At 41.2% G+C, this 20,086-nt stretch overlaps 1 protein-coding gene across 3 annotated transcripts in view; it reads right to left on the reverse strand.

Annotated features, from left to right (window-relative positions):
- Nucleotides 1-15,483: 15,483 nt before the first annotated feature.
- The window catches only part of CPNE8 (copine 8), a 78,816-nt gene continuing 74,213 nt past the window's right edge, over nucleotides 15,484-20,086 (reverse strand). For all 3 annotated transcript variants that reach the window (XM_042018293.1, XM_042018295.1, XM_042018294.1), the window contains one exon: nucleotides 15,484-17,445. In XM_042018293.1, coding sequence (XP_041874227.1) covers nucleotides 17,257-17,445 — 189 coding nt within the window. In that variant the 3' untranslated portion in view covers nucleotides 15,484-17,256. The remainder of the gene's footprint in view (nucleotides 17,446-20,086) is intronic.

Genomic DNA, 20,086 nt, shown 5'->3' on the forward strand with positions numbered 1-20,086 from the left:
TTGTAATCTGAGCAAACTTGACAAGGAGGGAACAAAAAACCAAAGAACAAAAGGCCATTTTTAATAGCGTTTTTTTTTTTAAAAAGGAATAACAAAACTGAAGTAAGGCAGCTGAAATGTTTAAAATATTGCTGCTAGAGCAGTTTCGTCTCAGTATTTTTCCAAAGTCACCTTCTAAATAACTAATGCAAGCATTACCTTTGTAACCGTGTCAAAAACATTTAGCTGCTTGTTTGCAAGTATTAGGGATTTAGAAGGAAAGAGGAGTTGTGTACCTGAAATTCATTCTCAAAACAGTTAAAAATAATCTAGCCCATTCTAGGGATTGAGGATTCCCTGAGAAACCAAATGAGCAAGGCAGTAAAGTACAACTGGCTCTGACAGATCTTCTGTATCTCATCTCCTTCTCAGTATACAAGGACTTATACTTTTCAACATGTGTGCACCCCAGGCTTGCTGTCTTGACATGCTTCTGATTCCCATTAAAACTCCAAATCACACAGGATAATATATGTGAGTTTTCCCATATATGATGCAAAAGGTTATACTGAATTTCCTCCTGTGGCATTCAGTGGATGAAATGCACAATTTTAGTATAGTAGAGAAGATGGGCTTGATATTTGAATGTGGTCTTTGAAGATGGCAAGCTGGTCCCACTCCAGTGGTCAAGTTACCCACTTGTGCTTGTGCTTAGTGTATGGCCTATGACAAGGACTGCAAGATCCCAGGAGTCACCAGAGGTCCATGATCTCGAGGTGTGACAGGTACACCCTGGAACCACGTGGCTTTCCCAGCTGCAGCCATCACTAAAGATCACATTCATCTCTAAAGATTGCTCCAGAGAGCCGTGACATTGTTATCTCAAAGCATCCCCGGCCCAGGCCTCGTGCATGTCCATGGTGGTGTCAGAGCCACATTTGGCAGGCTCAGCTACCCTTCGAAGAGCTTCCAGGAGAGGGAATTCGGAGAATGTACCCCATTAGGTACATTCTTAGATTTGGCTGATATGCATAGAGCAATCTCTGTGTATTACCCTGTTCAGTGCTTCTCCCTGCCTCTTAGATGCTGTCAAGCAGATTTTCTCAAGTACACAGAAGAGAGTTTGGGAGCAGATCCCTTCCCCAGCCTGGAAAATGGGAATGCTGCTGCTATCGTACGTGCAGGGTATGTGGTCCTGTTGTACCAGACACCACTGCTCCGCCCTAAATCTGCCTCCTGCAGCAGGAGAACAAGGCATCAGAAGTGTTGTGGCACAGATGGAACCTCAGCAGCTCTGGCTGCCACGCAACCCACACAGGTGAGAAGCTGTGTGAGCAGCTGTGGTGCCCACAGAGATATCCATCTCCACATGCATTGGTGACTGCCAGGGTGACACTGAAACTATGAAATATCCCAGTTTTTTCTTGGAAGTAAATCCAGAGGCCACTCTTGGTGGGACTCCATCATTGTGCTGAAGCAAATACTCTCCTATCATACTTTCTCTGCTTTTTCTAAAGCAGCATATTCTTGTGTAGTCAGCAGGGAACACAGAGTTGAAAGCAACAGGAGATTACTCCTGAGAATATATATCAAGCCACTCCCTTCCTGGCACTCACCTCCACAGGCTCCATTTCCTCAAGATCATGTTTTCACAAAGGGCTTTGTGGTGGAAGGGGCCCCTGGATGACAGCCACTCAAAAGTCCAGTTCAAGTTACATCAGATTTCTCCAGATAATACCCAACTGAGAATGTTGCCGAGAGAGGCTGACTGTTCAGAGGAGATCTACTCTCCTCTATGCAAAACCTGTAGTGTTTGAGTTGGCCTGGAGGTTCCTGGCTTGGATGGCTGTGGTCAGGGTAGTGCTGATCTAGAACTGAGCTCTGAGTCATGCCAGCAACACTTGAACCGCCCTGCATTGCCAGCTCACTTCCCCATGCAGCCTGTGAGCCTCTGAAACCATTCAGATTTTTTCGTCTGGTTGAAATATTTTTAACCCACCTGAACAGACCTAAAAGGTGAGATCCTGCCTCAGAAGAAGATTTTTATTTTTACTGTGGATGAACTGAGAGAGGAATAAAGAGATGGAAGAGCTGTGAGCTAAAAATAGGACATGACTATAAGATGATGCACAAGAGGGACACGTAGTGAAGGCAACATGAAGAGTGAAGGAAGAGAACATTCAAAGGACAGCTTCTTTTAAGAACTATCTTACTAGGAATGGAAGTCATATGGAAAAGACAAACTTCTCTCATACAGAAAGCTCTTGCAGCATCACCTGAGCTTTGTCCTTGTACCTCCAAATGGAAAGGGCTCTGCCTCCCACACCAGGGAGGACATGCCATGAAGGCACAGACCCAAATGGAAATGGCAGCAGTGCTTCCTCCAGTTCTTCACTGAGGGCAAAGTGGAAACTTCAAGGCACAGAGTAGCCAAGACATGTAAGGAATGTGGTTATTTTAAGTTACATATTTAGAGCCATGTCCCATGTCTGAGCCCTGTTCTGCCTTAGCATCCACCTGCTCTCAGTGCGGATTGCCCCATCATCCTTTTCTCCTGACAAGGAGATAAGCAGGAGGCAGGCAGTGAGTTACAGTGCTCCCCTTGCTGTTCCCAGTTCCTACAAAGAGGAGTCTGTGTGGCACAGGGGCCTCATGCTACCCAGAGGAGGTAACTGCAAGTCCAGGTTTAAGAGCAGAAGCTTCGCAGCCTCTGTGGGTGAAAAATCAAATAAAGCAAACTAAATAGATTACATTAATTAGGAGATGCAATATCCAGAGAAGAACAAGACAGTATTTTCTTTGGGGGACATTAGCTGTTGCCTGGGTGAAAAATAAAGTTTTCCCAGCTGCTATGTCCTGGATAATGTCCTTGCAGATAGGCTGTGGAATAAATTATGCAAAGTCATTGGTTAGGGCTTGTAGCTGATCAGTTATCCCACATCCTCTAAGACTTTTGCTATTGAAGTTCATTCATTAAAAGAATAAGTAAAAAAATACATTTAGTAATTGAAACAAAATCTAATGTTGTTTTCCCAGTGCTTGGAAACATGGGACGCTGTCTTGCATTCAGCTAGGTGAGAGCTAAGTCTTGTCTTGTAACTGTAGTTGTAGGAGGTTTGTTCTGCACCCCTCTGGCCAGGAGGCCAAGACTGCCTTCAAATTCATCTCTGTCCAATGTGATTTGTGGCATTACTGGTGCAGACCAGGATTCAGCCCCTCACTCACAAGTCTCTTGGTGCTGCAATTGCTGACAGCTGTATCAGGACAGCAACTGCTGGTGCCAGTGACATCTGCCACCACTCGTGCTTAAAAATGGAGCAGCAGGACCTGAAAGCAGGGCAGGGTTGAGTACTGGAGCTTGGGAATGAAACAGCACTATCAGGAATAGGGCAAAGAGCTTGCTGGTGCATCCAAGCCTATTTAACACTTCTGGGCAAGCGGCAATGCAGTGTGCTGCAAGCAGATAAGCACTGCTGAGATCTTTGGCTTGTGAGGTTTAGTCACGTCGCACTTGCCACAGAGAAATGCTTCCACTAAGGGACAAATTAGTGAAGGAGGTCTCTTTTCTGACTGAAATCCAAATGACTTTTATGTTGCCATCTGAGCTCCTCCAAATATTACAAAAGCAGTCTTGACCCTAGCAAGTCATCCCTGTGGGCAAAGAGTAAAAGGATGCTGCTGGCAGTCCCACTGCTGGGCGGTGAAAATGCTAAGCTCTCCTTTCCCCTCTCCTGCTGCCCAAACCACTGGCCTGCAAACCTGGTAGCCCCCAGCCCCCTGCCCACACCAGCTGCCCTGGCTGTGCCAGGCTCCTCCAGGCTTTCCGCTGGTGCCTGGGAGTGCCTCCCCACCACGGCACTGAAGACACCTTCTCAGCCCGAGCCATCTGCCCCCAGCCGCATGGCCCTGATGCAAATTGCGATTTACAGAAATGATGTACCTTCCCCTTCGGTCTCTGTTTTTCCTTGTGCAGAATTTTCCCAATTAGGGATTGTTTTTTGGCTCTTTAGTAGATCAGACCCACGTTTATGTATTAAAATTTTCTTCAGCCTGTTTATTCCACATCCAAGGTGTCCTGGTGTGACTGTCTCAAACTGAGACACAAGGGTTTAATCAGCAATTGTGCTTAAGGGTAGCCTGTGTTTTTATTATCTACTTAATCAGATGAAAGAAGGTTCTTTTGTCTTCTTTTTTATTTATTCTTAATTAAGAAAATACTGAGACTTGTTCCATAAGAGCAGTGTTGCCTTGTACTTCCTAGGCAGGAGCAAGCAATGATGCCAGGGAAATATTTTGTACACAATCTTCCTTTCAGATCTGGTTATAAAAAAGTAGTGGCACTGACGTGATCAATTTGATAAAAACCAACTGCTGGCTTACTGAACCCTCCGCCAACCTTGGACAACTGAAAATGCACTTACTAGAATAGCTTATCCTTATTTATTTTTATAGATAAATACATAAAGTTTAAATATATAGATTAACATAAGTAATCAATACATGAACACTTCTTTTCTTTAAGGTTAATATTGACTCCAGCAAAGCACGATTATGATGAAAGATAGAAGAAAAAAATATATTAAATTTTAAATCCCCTAGAACAGTTCTCTGCTCTTCCCAAGTCATCTGCTTCCCAGCCAGGTGTCTCCTGCCCTTGCAGGAGTGTCTTAGGGTACAATGTAAGATGTAACTAAAAGTTTGTATTCTATCACCATCTGTTAAAACCAGGTGGGGCAGTGCTCTTTAGCTCTTCCATGACACATCCCTGATAACTCCCTCCAGAGAGAGATTTTTCTGTTAATGAGCCATCCAGCCTCACTCATGACTCATAAAATTACATCATCCCATTGTGAGATGCTCTGCCCAGGGGGAGGAACCAAGCATTCCTACCTGGATATAATCTGAGGTTTGGAACACCGCAGGCAGCCCTTACCTACTGGGTTCCCAGAGGACAGGAGCTACGTAACCACCACTGGACCTTCAGAGGAAGAGCAGACCCTTCTACAGGATCACAGCTTCAACAGAACCACATACACCACTTCAGGAGGACTGCAGGCACCATTTAATCAGACTGCTACCACCACCCTGACTAACAGGGTGTCAGGTTGTATCCTGACTCTGTCAGTTTAAGCCAGTGTTTCTGTATTATTGCCTTTATCTTAATGTCCCTATTAAATTGTAATTCTGACTTGGAGTCTCTCACTTGTTTGCTTTCAAACTAGTAAAAGGAGGAACACATAGCTGGCTGGAAACCAGGCTGCAGGAGAAGAACCCAGTGTTACAGCAGCTTCCCTACTACTGGTTTTAGGTCAGTGACAACTCACCAGTTTTGTCTCATTAATATTCTCTTCACAGCTTTGCTGTTCCTTTTGGGAACCAGTGCTGTGCTCAGTTCCTTCCCTTGCCACTGCAAAGAATTTGACACTAATATTTCCATGGGATCTCCTTCAGGGAGTTCCTTGTGGCCACTTGCTCTTCCACAGGCTGGGGTTCCTGGGCAATGGCATCTCCAGTGTTGTCCAGTGGTGTCACTAGTGTTGTTGTGCCCAATGGTGACAGTGGTGGCAGGGCTGCACACTCCTCCTGTGCTGTGCTTGTTCCTCTACCCATTTCCCGCATCCCTGCCATGGTGCCCACTGCCACCACTCTCTGACCACACACCCCCAGCCACCGGCCCAGCACTGCTCCAGCAGCCGATCCACTGGCTGTGGGGCTGCCTTCTGTTCTGGAAAAGACATGACAGGAGTAATTGGGTCCCTTTGGCAGCATGACTGTGTTTGCAAATTCCCTTGTCCTCTCCAAGCTCAAAATGAATGCTCATGCACACACAGGTGCCAGCACCTCTGCTCTGTCCTTCTTCCACTAGAGCCCATGACAATAGATGAAACCCTCCAAGACAACCTTTTCTTGCATCACAGCCAACACTTAACTTGAAAGAGATTTTCATCAGCTTCACAGAACACTATCATGGCATTACTTCAAGTGCCAAGCGCTTGAATTTAAACCTGGAGACTTCCCTGGAGAGGCTCCTTGCAGACCAGGGCACACTGTGCAATCACTCCTGGATCCTCCAGAGATAATTGGTCATCAGTCGAGGCTGCCAGCTCTACAGAGAGCTGCATCCTAGGACAGCCTGTACAAGGACAGACTTCCAGCAGAGAAGCCAAGGAAGGAGGCTCACCACAAGACAGTTTCTCATGGTTATCATTACTATATGATCTCTTAATTGAAAGCACCTATTTGGCAAATGCCTTCATTTTGTGTTGGTTTTCTTGGTTTTTTGCTCAGTTCCCTGTGAGGGCAAATGCCAGCCTGGTGATTTCTGACAGCAGGTAAGATCTACCTTGTTGAATTTTACCCATTTCACATCTTTGATCTTTGTGAAATTTGTCTCTCACTCTTTGATGCAACAGGACAGGGGGTTATTCTTGTTTTTCCTGTCAACTCCTATCAGTATCTGGGAAAATGGTGATTTCCTTGCAAGTAAAGTGCTTCCAAAGACCATCAAAGCTGTGATTCTGCCTACATTTTGCTCAGGTGTTGCTTAGGTTTAACTGAAGGTTTGCCAGCAGCTACACTGGTATAAATGAGTGTCCTGGTTTGCAGTGTATTCTATTACCATCCTCATGAGGTGTTGAAATCAGGTGGGGCAGTGTTTCCTTGCCTCCTCCCCCAGACTATCTTTCTGTTAATTGCCCATCATTGTCCTGCTGCATGACTCAGAGATAACTCCTTCCGGACTATCTTCTGTTAATGAGCCTCATCAACACTTGGCCTCATGACTCATTACCCCATTGTGAGATGCTCCACCCAGAGGGAGGAACCAAGCATCCCATCGTGGATATAATCTGAGACTCTGAACACCAGAGACAATCCATCCCACTGGATTTCCAGAGGACAGGAGCTACACAGCCACCACTGGACCCTCTGAGGAAGAGCAGACCCTTTCTACAGGATCACCACTTCAACAGAACCACATCCACCACTTCAGGAGGACTGCAGCCACCATCTTATTGGACTGTTACCACCACCCTGACTAACAGGGTATCAGGTTGTATCTCGACTCTGTCAGTTTGAACCAGTATTTTCTTTTTTTATTCCTTTTCTTTAATTTCCCCATTAAATTGTTATTCTGACTTGGTGCCTCCCACTGGTTTGTTTTCAAACTAGTACAATGAGAAATAGCTTCATGACTGACTCATCCACTACTCCACCATATATCCCACCTGGCAAGAGCTCCTGTTCAGCTGCTGCAGCATGGACTTATCACTCTCAGGAGGGGACTGGGAGATCAGCGACTCCTCTCAGGAGTGGGCTCAAAACAAAAATCTGTGAGGTCACAGCTTATGCCCTCTTATCTCCCAGGCTACCTGTGCCCACTGCCGGAGCAAGACCTGCCTTGTCTCCCTGGCTGAGGGGGCTCTCCTGCCACCTGGACCATGGGTCTTCAGACATCAACTCTTCTGCCTCTGCCAGATGGAAATATTGGAGGAAACAAATGTGTTCCCAAAAATAGTGCCTCCCTTTGTGGCTTTGAGCAGCCATGTGTCACTCACACTCCTGCTGAGTCTGACTTTAGGTACAGCTGGCTGCGCTGGGTAAAGAGGGCTATTACTTCTTCCCAGAACAGATTGTCCAGATGATGGACATACACAATGATTTAATCTTTTTAAAAGGCCTAAACCCCAGGAGAAGGGCTATTGAACCAACCCTCGGGGCCAGGGCAGAGGCAGCAAAAGGCACCAGATGGCAGTCCTGGAGGAGGTCACTGCCAGCCCTGCTCCCCTCATCCAGGGCTCACCAAAACCCCACTGGGGCTTGCTCCCTCAGGCACCTGCCTGTGGGGTTCAGGTGGGTGGCCATGATGAAACAGGGGCAGCTGTCACTGCAATGTTCTCACACTCCAGCCCTGCATGCAGCAGAAGGTGCTGGACAAGCCATGAGGGCAGAGGGATAGAAAGCACAGCAGTAGGAAGAAAGAGAGCAGAGGGAGGTGCTCCTGTTCTGAGTCTCTGTTAAAGCTCGGATTTGAGGTTAAACATAGCACACAAACTTAAAACAATCAGGTGGGAGAGTTTTCAAATTATGCAGGGACTTTTTACTCCTTCTCAACTCTTGTGACATCTGCCTGGGCACAGCTACAAGCCAGCAGGGAAGGCAAAGCAGTGCATGGCCAAACCCCTGCACTCCAACTCCTAATGAAATTCATGCAAATTTTAGAAAGCAACTGAGATGTCTGGAGCTTCCTCCACCTGTCACTGGCTTATTTCTAACAGATGCCATAATGAGGCACCTGGAGGACAAGATCATTTAGTTTTCTTTACAGTAATCACAATTTAGATGGTCCGTAATGTAATAAGAGTGAGAAGGGAACAGCAACCAGAAGAGCTTGCTGGCTTCTCAGGCTTGATGAGCTGCAGCACAGTGGGCCCTATCCTGCCCTGTAAGCAATACAGCTTGGCTCCCCTATCTGGCAATAAAATCTGCCTGCTGCCGTCCTTGGGGGTTGAGCATGGTGGTCCAAGGCCCAACTGTCCTGCAGCCAGGTGTCCTGGCTGCCCTACTGCACCTCTTACAGCAAGCAGTAGTCCAGCACACAGCAAAACCCAGTAGCTTCTGGAGACAAAAGCACATATTTCAGCTCCTACCATCTCAGCTGGGCCTTTGGAGGTTTTGGAAGTCTGGTACTGCCTTGCAATGACAGATCTAGTGATAATGACACAGTACACACATGAATGAGCATTTAGAATCCTTCTGTACCATGAAATACCTAACAGTACCAGAAAAAAACCCCTCACTAATACGTGGGGGTGTGCTCAAACACATTTATTTTCTTGTTAATTTTTCTAGGGCAGTGGGAAATGTTGCAGTGCAGCTGACAGCATCTCTAAGAATGAAATGTTGCGACTCAGTGGTTTTTCACACTCACAGTGGCATCACTTTCTTCCTTTCTGTGTTCTTCCAAGAGGCTTAGCAAGATGAGAAAAGCTATTTCAGAAGCAACTGTGGTGTGTGTGCAGGTGAGGTGTGGGTTTGGGGTTTTATATACTGTAAAACCTCTTCCTATGCTGGAGGGCACAGGTAAATAGCCAATTTCATTAGCAGATGTGATTTCTCCGTAGTGTCAGTTCTACTGACTGAATCACTGAGTAAAATGCTAAAAAGCAGTTTTATTTTAGGCTTTTTGTAGGGCTACCACAGTGGCATTTGCTGAGATTTGTACAGGTCTGAGTTATAGAAAGGAGACAAGTTCTGAGGAGGTCTAGATAGGAGAAAATGAGGATGACTCGTTTAAAACCAGCAGGGCTTTTGTTATCAAATACTTGTCATGGTTACAACAAAAGAGTGAGTGTCTGCAGCTCCAACTGGAGTGAAACATAGAGTTAGAAGAAACATAAAGATTTTAGTTATAGGCTGGCTGTGTTGAGATTAGTGGGAATAGAAAAGAATCTGGGCCCAGTGAGAGTTAATTAAAATAGTTAGGAGAGCTGGACCTGAAATGGGTTTTAAGATGTTAGTAACTGATTGCCAAATAACTGATGATCTGTCATTTGTATGTTTGCTTAGCTGTGCTTAGAAGGAGGAACAGGAACATTGATAAGTTGGTGTAGGGAACAAGGACAATTACCAATTTCCTCCCTTTGTGGGAACTCGTCCAAAAGTCATGCAAGAGGAAACTTAGAGGTCACTAAAGTAATTAGGATTGTTAAAAGTTCAGAGATGCGAAAAGGTCAAAATGAGGAAGATGAGTTATTTCATCTTTTTAAGACCACTGACCCAATTCAAGACCACTGACTCAATTCAGGACACATACTACGCATGCTTAATGACAATTAATCTCATTTCCATATGAAGCAGAGAATGGGAGGTGTTAATGTTATGAATATGCATTTGTATTTTGGATATTCATAATTTCAGAAATAAAAAGCTTTGTGTTTGCTTGTATCAGGGCCCTGCGTCTTAGGGAGCTATCCACACAGTGCCTGGCGCCAAATAAAACATACACCTTCTAACTCTAAACTGTTAGAGAGTTTTTGTCCATCTCAGTTGGATAACGATACTAGATCGATATTCATATTTTGGTAAATCAGGAGGAGCAAACCATGAGCTCAACAGAAGGTCAGTGGTGGAGAGCATTTACAGCTTACATCGTAAAGTCATTTCCTCTCCACACCAAGGAGGCATTTATTTCTGAATTTTAACATGATGAACATGCAAAGCACAGATTTAAGAGCATCTGACAATGTTAATCTATTGACAGCTTTATTCCAACATCCCTTAAAGACTCTTCAATTCTTTAATCCAGAGATGTAATTGTCTGAGTGAATCGGAGATATGAGGCAAATACCAGTTCTTGTTACTGAAGAAACTGCATGTTTCAGTATAGCCTAGTGCTATGAATCTCAAGGACCCAACAGAATATTCTGTGTTCTTCTTTTTAAAGGAATTATAGGGAGTATTTCTGGGTTTTGCTGGGTTTTGGTTAGTAACAACAGCTGAGTGAGTACATCAAACTGAGGTGTCATGACTGTAGAACTGACTAGTTAATTATCAGTGGGACAGTTTTACTGCTGCTTCAACATTTTGTTGCAAAACCTCAGGTGTACAGATGGGGACTGCCATCTTGCTGTCCACTTACACCAATTTGCTTGGCATATCCTGCTCCTCACCTGACCTTCACCATCTTGATGTGACCGCCATGAGACTCTTCCCTCCTCATAGCCTTTGGTCACACACAGGGGCTGGTCATCCCACCTGCCCACTGGATGCAAGTGTCCTAAGAGTCTCTCTCTTCACCAGCCCCTTGAGTCCATTACTTTGGAAACAGGTGACTGGAAGCACACATGTATTTCAGACAAGATCTCACCAGGGCCTTCTTCAGCCCTCCTGGTGCCTTCCTAATCACCCACCCACTCCAGTCCTCCTCTCCCTCTGTATTATCCTTGCTTCTATCTTAATTAGGCCACCTACCTTTGCAGGACTGACAAAGGGGGTTTCAGAGGATATTTAACTCTTTAATGTATTATTTCCGTGCTCAGAGGGAGGCTGCACAATTAGGGCATCCCTAGCAACTGTCCAGAGTGTTCTAAACAAATTTCTAAGACAAAGATGATGTAATTTCCCTGAGATGCACTAGAAGGGAACTCCAGACACTTTGGGAGGTTTGCCTGTAAGCCACTCTTGCTGCCAAAGACAGCAACCTCACCCATCACTGCCAGCCTTTGAGAACAGCTCATTGCAGCAGCCCTTGCACAGACTCCTTCCTTACCACACTCCTTCTGGTAATCCGCATGCAAAACATACCCAAATGCTTGAATTTTTTCCTCGCAGGTTAAAAACCATCTGGTTTTTTCTCTCCTGGACTCTTTCAAAATTGTCTGTGTTGCCCCTAAAGTGTGGCCCCATCGACCAGACACAGTGCCAAGCTCAGGCTTCAGTACAGTTTAGCCTGGAGCAATGATTATCTACCTTGCCATATGAACACAACTGCTGTCAGCATCTTCCAGGGTGACCTTTGCATTTTATGCAGCAGTATCACAATTTGATTCATATTCTGTTTGCAGCCCAGCTATAATCTGCAGATTATTAAGTTCCAAACTTATAAAGGTATTTTTTATCTTCATTCCACCTGTGTTTATTTAATTCCCTCCTGAATGTAGTAGTTTCCACTTTTTTCCCCCACAAATTCATCAAAACCATTTTAAAATTTATTCAAGCCTTCCAGCCTACAATCCTGGTGAGCAGATACTTACATTCACTTTATAAATGTAGCCTCTAACTCCCTTGTTTACTGCATTAATAACAATATTTGCCAGAAACAGCCATGAGAGACTTGTGCTGGACTCTCCTCCTTTCCTCCAGGTTTGATTACCTGTTGATATTTTCCATCCCCTCTTGCTCACAGAAAGACATCCACCAAGGCTGTCTGGTCACTCCTGTACTTTCAGGGCCTTTCTGCCTGCACCAGTGGAAGTATTTAATCTTCACCACAGTCTGCAGTAGCCCTTTGCTCATGGAACAGAGACAATTTGCTTCTCCTTGAATTCCCTCTGGCTGGTGATTGTGTCCTGATGGCCCACTCAATTTAAAACACAGCGTTCAGTGCTAATCACTTTGCACATCCAGTCAATTGCTTTGATTTCATGATCAGCCTGAAGCAAAGCAAACCACATAGCAGCCTGTGGCACAGAGACACACAGGCCACTCAGTCATTACGGCAATCTTGTTCCTCTCAAGGATGGGCAGAATTTTTGCTATCTTGTTCCTCTCAAAGGATGGGCAGAATTTTTGCTCCCTGGGAAACAGAGCAATGCAGAAGAGTGGAATTGCTCAGTGCACAGCCATGGCCCACTGTGGCTTGGGAAGGTTCTCTCACCACCTGTGGCACACACTGCCCTAGGATCTACACTGCATTATTGCTGAACTTGTACAGCATTTGTCTCACGCACTTGTCTCACAACACTTGTACACCTTCTGCAGGATGGGGTATCTGTAAGAACACTCAGTCACTTCAAGGCCTTCAATGGTTTGCAAAGTAAAATCATCGAATAAAAATTCCAATGATGAAATTTATTACTGTCAAGTGTTTGGCTGTAGGCATATGCTCCAAACTGAAGTACTCTATACCCTTCCTTTAGATGGCCAACTCAAAAATATCAGTCATCTACAGTCACTGGCACTCTCATGGCAATGCAGAATGCTGGCTGGAAAGAAAACCGGAAACCATTCCCTACCAACTCAGTGGCAAAGAAGAAAAAACCCACCATGGAGAGCTGCAGAAAATGTGTACAAGTGCTCTAAGCCAGTTTAAAAGTGGAGGACATTTCGCATGAAAGAGATGAGCAGAACGAAACAGCAACCCAACAAAGGGACTGGACACAGTCTCTCCTGAAAATATTTCTGCTGCAATGACATCCACCTTCTTCCACACACACATTCATTCAGTAGGGCATGTCCTGGTCTCATGCATGACCCTTGGTAGTCCACTCAGAGACAACCTCTGCTAGGGAGGCCAACCCCGCAGAAATCTTCCCTATCATTTGGCCAAATTGTTCTGACAGGCCTCATTGCCCCCACAGTCAGTCCTCTGAGTCTTTCCAGTTGAGCCGCATGATATCTGAAGTCTCAAAACTGGACTTGGTACATGAGCCAAGGCCTTAATTATTTTGTGGACAAGTGGATGGATTACCTCAGGTGGCCATTATTCAACGCTTTAACTTATGACTTCTTCCTCTCAGTATCGGTTTTGTGATCCACTTTAATCTCAGACAGTTTTAAAGAACTGCTGCACAGCCAAAAAGTGCTCTAACTGTGCAGTAGGTTTTTGCTACTCCAGTACTCTTACCTACTTGCCCTGATTGAATTTGCTCCTCTTTCAGGTAATTTTTCTAATTCATAAAAATAATTTCATGTTTTAATACCATTTTTTGAAGTGATTAAACTATCTCCAGTTGATATAATCCAGTAATTTAATAACAAAATTTGATATATTGCTTCGTCAATGGAAATGACTGAATACTACCAAAAGCAAGACAGGTCCCTATGGAACAGCAATTGTTCTGTTTCTCAAGTTTGACGATGGAAGACTGATAGCATTTTTCTGAACAATCTAATCAGCCCTATAGTACTTCACAGCACTTCAAACGAGGCTGATATCTTCTGCTTTGCTTTTAAAATGTTGTGTTAAAGCAGCTGTTTCTCTTTTTTATTCTGAAGCTCATTATATTTCTTTTTAAGAAAATTGTTTCAAAACTATGTATTAGTAGCAAATTTTTATTGGTAGAGGTAAACCTTAGTCTAGATTTATTTATTTTTAATTTACTATTTAATTCAATGTTTATCCCTCTTCTGTGAAGCTTGAAGGAAAAAAGCATTGGGCATTTATGTTGTCCCTAAAGGGCTAAAAGCTCATACTTTTGTTAAATAATTGATTTAAATTTCCTTCCCTTTCTAGTAGAGGTTTCATTAGGCTTTAGAAGTCATAAATTTTTTTGTGTTTTTCTGTACTTTTTCACACATATCTTGCTTTTACATTTACACATAGCTACAAATTCTCTCTTGTTGATTTTTCTTAAAAAAAAAATTCTCACACAGTTATAATGGCCTCTTACTACACTCCCAGGTTTCCCATTGTGTTGGTGTAATTTGTCATCATGTGGCCTTTTATTAGTTCTCAAAGATGATAAATAATTTATCATTCTGTTTATTTCAGCCATTTTATAAAGTATCCTGGAGTGACTTTCATCTGTTCCTACTTAGGTGAGAATCTCCAGCTTTTCAAATGCAACTTTTCTGAGAATACCACCTTCCTGAATCCTCTTCCTCTCCTTCAGACACCTCTCTGCAGCACAACACAACAAACTTTTTTTTTGTACACAACTGAGCTGCTTTGAAGTCGATGTAAATTCTACTGTGTACCTTTTCATCTTTGCCTAAAGTTACAAAATTCTATTTTGTAACCAAAATCAAACCGGTTTCTTCTTCCAGATTAGCAAACAATTCCTCACCAGTCTGAATCAAACCCAAGAGTCATGCTTGAATCAGACTCCATGAGCCAGTGTCCCCTCTCATTTGCAGGAACACTTGTGCAGTTTGCCCCACCAGAAAAATTTCTGCATGTATTACAAAGAAAATATCTGTTCCAAGATGGATACCAGTAGGAGAGCTTTTGTCAAGGCCAACAGTTTCTCTCAGGACAACTCATTTGTCACATAGCATGTCACATTTTACCTTTCATAAACATAAATACTCTGTTACTCTTCAGGCATGGCAAATTAGTAAGGTTTGACAGCAGCTAGCATTGCTTCGGAAGGAATAAGAATTTCGTGTTCCATTATTCTCAAGAATAAAGCCAGGAGTAGAAATGGCTGTAGGTGATCTTTTGGAGAAATTCAAGCTCTGAGCACTAACTCTCATCCCAAAACTGGAATGAGAGCTAATATGTGAGTCTACATAATGATTCTCACACATTACAGAATCAAGATGTCAAGCATATAGACAGGGAATCTCACAGGTCTGGAAAAAGCTTTTTTCCACTAGAATTCTCAGTCCACTTATCACAACTATTTCTTTCCATTAAATATGTTATATTTAGAACCCAATACCAAAGAGATGAAAAAACCCCAACAGTGTGGAATAGAATATGCTGGTACTTAGGCTAGACAGACAAAATAACTTTGATGAAGTAATACCTATCTTCAAAAGTTCTTTCACTTGTTAAATGAACTGCTAAATTAGTTTTGAGACTAATTTTTGAACTAATAGAAGGTGCTGGCTAAATGAGAGCTAATAAATTACTCTCAACTGAGTAAGTTTGTTTTCTGGCCTTCTAGTGATATGTTAAATACATGGCCCACTGGGAATCAATACAAGTATCAGCAAAAAGATTTGTCTAATCAAATGAAACAACAAAAAAAATAGTTTTACTTCAGTATTTTTCAAAAGTGCCAACAGTGTCGGTGCAAAAAAATAAAAGCAGAAGATGAAAGGAGAACACCACCAGCATTCAGCAGATTTAAACTTACTCTTTATGATGCACTTTCATCAAAATTTGTAGTTGCCAAGTATCAAATTTCACTCATGCAACATCAACCCACTGAGAAATACATAGTTTGGTGAGAAAATTAAACTCCATATTTATGTAAAAACTGTTTTGAAATAAAAATAAAACAAGATTTTTCTTTTACAAAAAAATTATTTTTCTTTTTTGCTAACAGAATCATTATTTGGAAAACATAATTTCCCACATGAAAGAGTTAAAGGAAGTTATATATATTTAAAAATGGAAGATTCTGCATTTCATAGTTATATGCCATTAATATTGAAGATATGCTTTCTGGCAAAAAACTTCTCATGCTTAAAAAATGCACCTTAGTTTTATAATGTACATTACAACATACAGTAGTAAGAAACAGAATTAGTAAACAGGTTATATGCAAAGAAAAAAGTTACGTATACAAGACAGTTACAACTGTGACACAAAAAATTAAAATGTTCAGTTTAAACAGTATTTGAAGGCAATTCACAATCATTTCAGGAGTTTTGTGAAATTTAAGGCCATTTGTTCTAAATAAAATGTATCTGACACAAACTCACAAAACTGTGCGTTTTGTACAAAATATACATGCAAAACCATTTTATAATTATATACGAACAGGCATATAATAAAATTTTTTGGGTAGTTCCGTACACAAAATTGTGCACAAAGCAATGTAGTTGTGCAATTTTTAAACCAGTTAATTAACTTTATTATTCATGCACCCTGAATGGAAATGCGATTAAATGACAATATTAAACCCAAATATTAAGAGTCAGCATCCCTTTGAATGGGCAATCTAGAAAAAAAAAAAAGTAAAGATTTTAAATTTTTAAAGTTTAAAATGGTCCATTATAAAACATCTGCTGTAATCACTTCAAAAGACATTTCTGATGCAAAATTTCCAGTGCTTTAAGGAATGCATGATATGATTTAATGAGCTCAGTGAGTCAACTATAATACTCTGATAGTTCTGGATTGAGGTAATTTTCTTTAATTAAATATAGCAAATAACTATTCTAATTTGTTTCAGTAGTTAGTTTTAAAAACTGTAAACTTAGATAAACTCAGAAATTGGAGAATCTCTGAAAAAATACACATACCTCCCCCTCTGAGTCTGGAGTTAGTTATAAGTCATATGCAATTATGTTATTCACATTTAGGAGTCGAAATTCTCAATACATGAGATGAATGGATTACTGAGCACTGATTGAAGCACTTCAGTTGCTTGAAAACACATAGATATATTTGTCCTTTTCTTAGCTTTCATTTGTATTTGTCCGGAAAAACATTCAAAGAGATATTGCTTCTCTTGTTATCTTGTGACAAACTATTGCAAACTAGAAGACATGTGAGTCAATATTCCAAACTTTTATTCTTAAGAATAGTTATAAAAGTACTGAAATTTAAAAATAGTAACATGTAAACATTGATACAGAGTAATAGCATTCCTATACACTTATATACACACAGTATTCAGAGAGGACCCAATCTTCTGAGTTGAAAACCTGACTTGTGCTTTCCCCCTTCAATAAATACATCAAAAAGTAGGGTGTTTGGATTAAAAAAAAGAAGTCCCAGAACATCAACATTTTGCTCCTAGCATTTAAAAGCCTTCCAGTTGCTTATGCAACTATAGGAGAATTTTGGTATGTGAAGAGAACTTTCCTAGCTTCAAAAAGTTATCAGAAGCTACTGCTGCATCCAGAGATTAGTGATAAATGCTAAGCACTTCGGAGCAGTCATATCTGAGTCTGCAGCACGTGAATCGGGGGTGTGTAGGGTGGTGGTGCAGGTGATGGCTTTATTCCTCTGACTCTCATGTAGGACAGAAACTGCTCTGGGATTTCAGCTAAAACATCTTTAGCAAGTCTTGCCATGCTTAGCACGTGGTTTCCGCTTCTGTCAATGTAATCTCGGAATGGCACAAACTACAAAACAAAAGAGATGTTCACTCAGGTCATTAAGCAGACACAGAATACATCTTACCACATAAAAATAAGAAAGCTTAACCTAGGGAGTTAGAGGAGATTAATATGTTACCTTACACATTTTTAACATACATATACATACATTGTGTTTTATATTATGTATTTTATAAATACACATTCTATCTCAATTTTTATAGATCGGTCTTTTAATAGAAAGAATGTCATGCTTTCACTTGGGTGACCCCCTTCACATAAGCCATGGCTAACTCAGATTGCTGATGATATTCTTCATTGATATATTCAGGTTATCCCTCAACCCTTTCCATACAAGAAGGTAATTTTGTCTCAGAAAGCTGTTCTTAGCTTACATTCCCTGCTCCTGGGGCCACCCAACAGACTGCCTCCACTCCAGCACTTGGTGAATAGATTTTTTCGATCCCTGAACTGAACAAAACAGAAAGGATGACTTCAGATTTTTGACCATTTTGTATTATATGTAGTAGAACTATGAACCACCTGAACACTTTTAATATGATACTAACAGATGCATAAAGAAGCTAAGCAAAAAGGATTGGATCAAAGAAGAACTTGTTATGTGATACCCAGATGTTCAACACCTAAACCAGCTACCTGCTCAGCCCTGGCTTCAATTTTGTAATACTTAATGAGATGCTTGTGCTACTGGCATAGAAAAAAGACACAATCCAGTCTCCTTGATTTTCTTCCTTATGAAAAAATACATGCAGTCTGAGTTAAAGAACAAAATGTGTCCCATCCTAAGAGATCACCTTACCCATTAGTCTGCAGACATGAAATCTCAGACCACTGCTCTGTAGCAAAGTGGGGCTATTTCAACTGTGTAGTTGTTGAAATGCAATTATACAACAGTGATGGCCTGATTTAGCTCTTCCTTGCCTCTCACACTGCAGATGTCAGAGGAGCTGGAGGAACTATGGATAGGTAAGCAAACCTAGAGATGTACAAGGACAGCTAACATGGAGAAGTAGAGATGGCAGAGGAGTCAAATGAAAGAGAATTAAGAGAAACCAAAGGGAGACTGGTGGAATGTCAAGTGCTTTTTCTATAATTTAAGAGTTTAATTAAAAAGGCTAATAGGCAAAATTCTCAAGAGAAACAACAGGTGCAAACACTACAAGTAAGTATTCTCCTCAAACATCTTCAACAGCAAAAGGATAAAAAAGGAGTAGAAATTAAACAAAACTGAGGAAGAAATGGTACATATGTAACACAGAGTCCCTACAATATGTATAGGGACTAGTGAGGAGGAAACAGTGAAGAACACGCCTTTACATTAACTGCAGTCAGTAGTAAATACAAAACATACAGTGACTCACTTAACAGACAAACTTTTCCTGGACTAGTTTAAGCAAAATATTTGACAATACTGTTAGAATTAATAGGTAATTTTGCTAGTTAATTTCAATTAAGCTAATACACCCCAAAAATACATTTTTTGTATTTGAGTAGTTAGTTTTATAAAGGCAAATCAGTTTTAGCCTGCCAGATACAAAATAAAGGTAAAACCCAACTTAGAGGGTTTGACAGAATCCCTTTTTATTTACTTAGTTAGTCAGGCTATAAAGTAAATATTTGTTAGCATTTAGACTGAAAAAGAGCACAAAATAATACTGCCTTCAGTTAATTCAATATGTCATGGGACAATATTCTGATTAAAATATATTAATAATAAATAAATGTTTTATTACAATTCTGATATGCAATGAATTCCAAAGAAATACAAAAGGGTATTCATTGCATATTGCTTTTTTATTTTTCAGCATAGGTTAGTATTTCTCTGATGCAAAGCATTTTCACAAGTAGTTTATAACATGTTAGAACTCCATCCATTTATGCTCTTTGAAGCTTTTAGGGCTGCTGTTTTTTAGAGAAATTATGTTGTTTATATTTAGATGCATTTAAACATAAGTGTAATACATGCCAGAGATACTTGAATTAGCTTTAAAAAATCTGACATGGCACACAGGGCTTTGCAGAAATCCTAGCTTGGAGTCCACCCCACATACTGCTCTGTTGAAAGCACTGACATCTACAGCATAACAGATTACAGATAGCTCCTCTCCAGCCCAGTATGGACACCAAGGAACACTGCAAAGGCTTTGACAAAATGAGAAACAATTTATCATTGAAACAATTTATCCCTGTTCAGCTGTCCTACATCATCCCGACTTTTACAGTTATCTTTCTGACAACAGTGACTAAAGAAGCCAGTATGTTTTACTCTTCTAAGAGTTTTGGTATCTCACTTTCCCATGAGTTGTTGTCTTTGTATGTTGCAAAAATGAAAAAAGTATCTTTTTCAATTATTAGAATTCAAGACTCCATGCCTGTCTTTAATGTATATCCATAAAGAGTACGAGGGTAATTTAACTTCTGTCATCTTATGCTCATTTCTGATCCCCATTTAGAAAAAAATGGAGATGAAATTTTAATGTAGTATGCAAGAAGACTGAAAAAAAAATCTGATCATTTTCATTTCCATATATTTATGTAGCTTTCTTTATTTTTGTATTCTAATAATACCAAACTATAAAAGCAGGTGTCAAATACATGTTTTGAATACTTCCTTGGATTGAAATACTACATCCACTAGCAGTTATCA

This window comes from Corvus kubaryi, unplaced genomic scaffold (assembly GCF_017639235.1).
Source record: "Corvus kubaryi isolate FWS band 111438036 unplaced genomic scaffold, C.kubaryi_AGA036_p1.0 137, whole genome shotgun sequence".
NCBI lineage: Eukaryota > Metazoa > Chordata > Aves > Passeriformes > Corvidae > Corvus > Corvus kubaryi.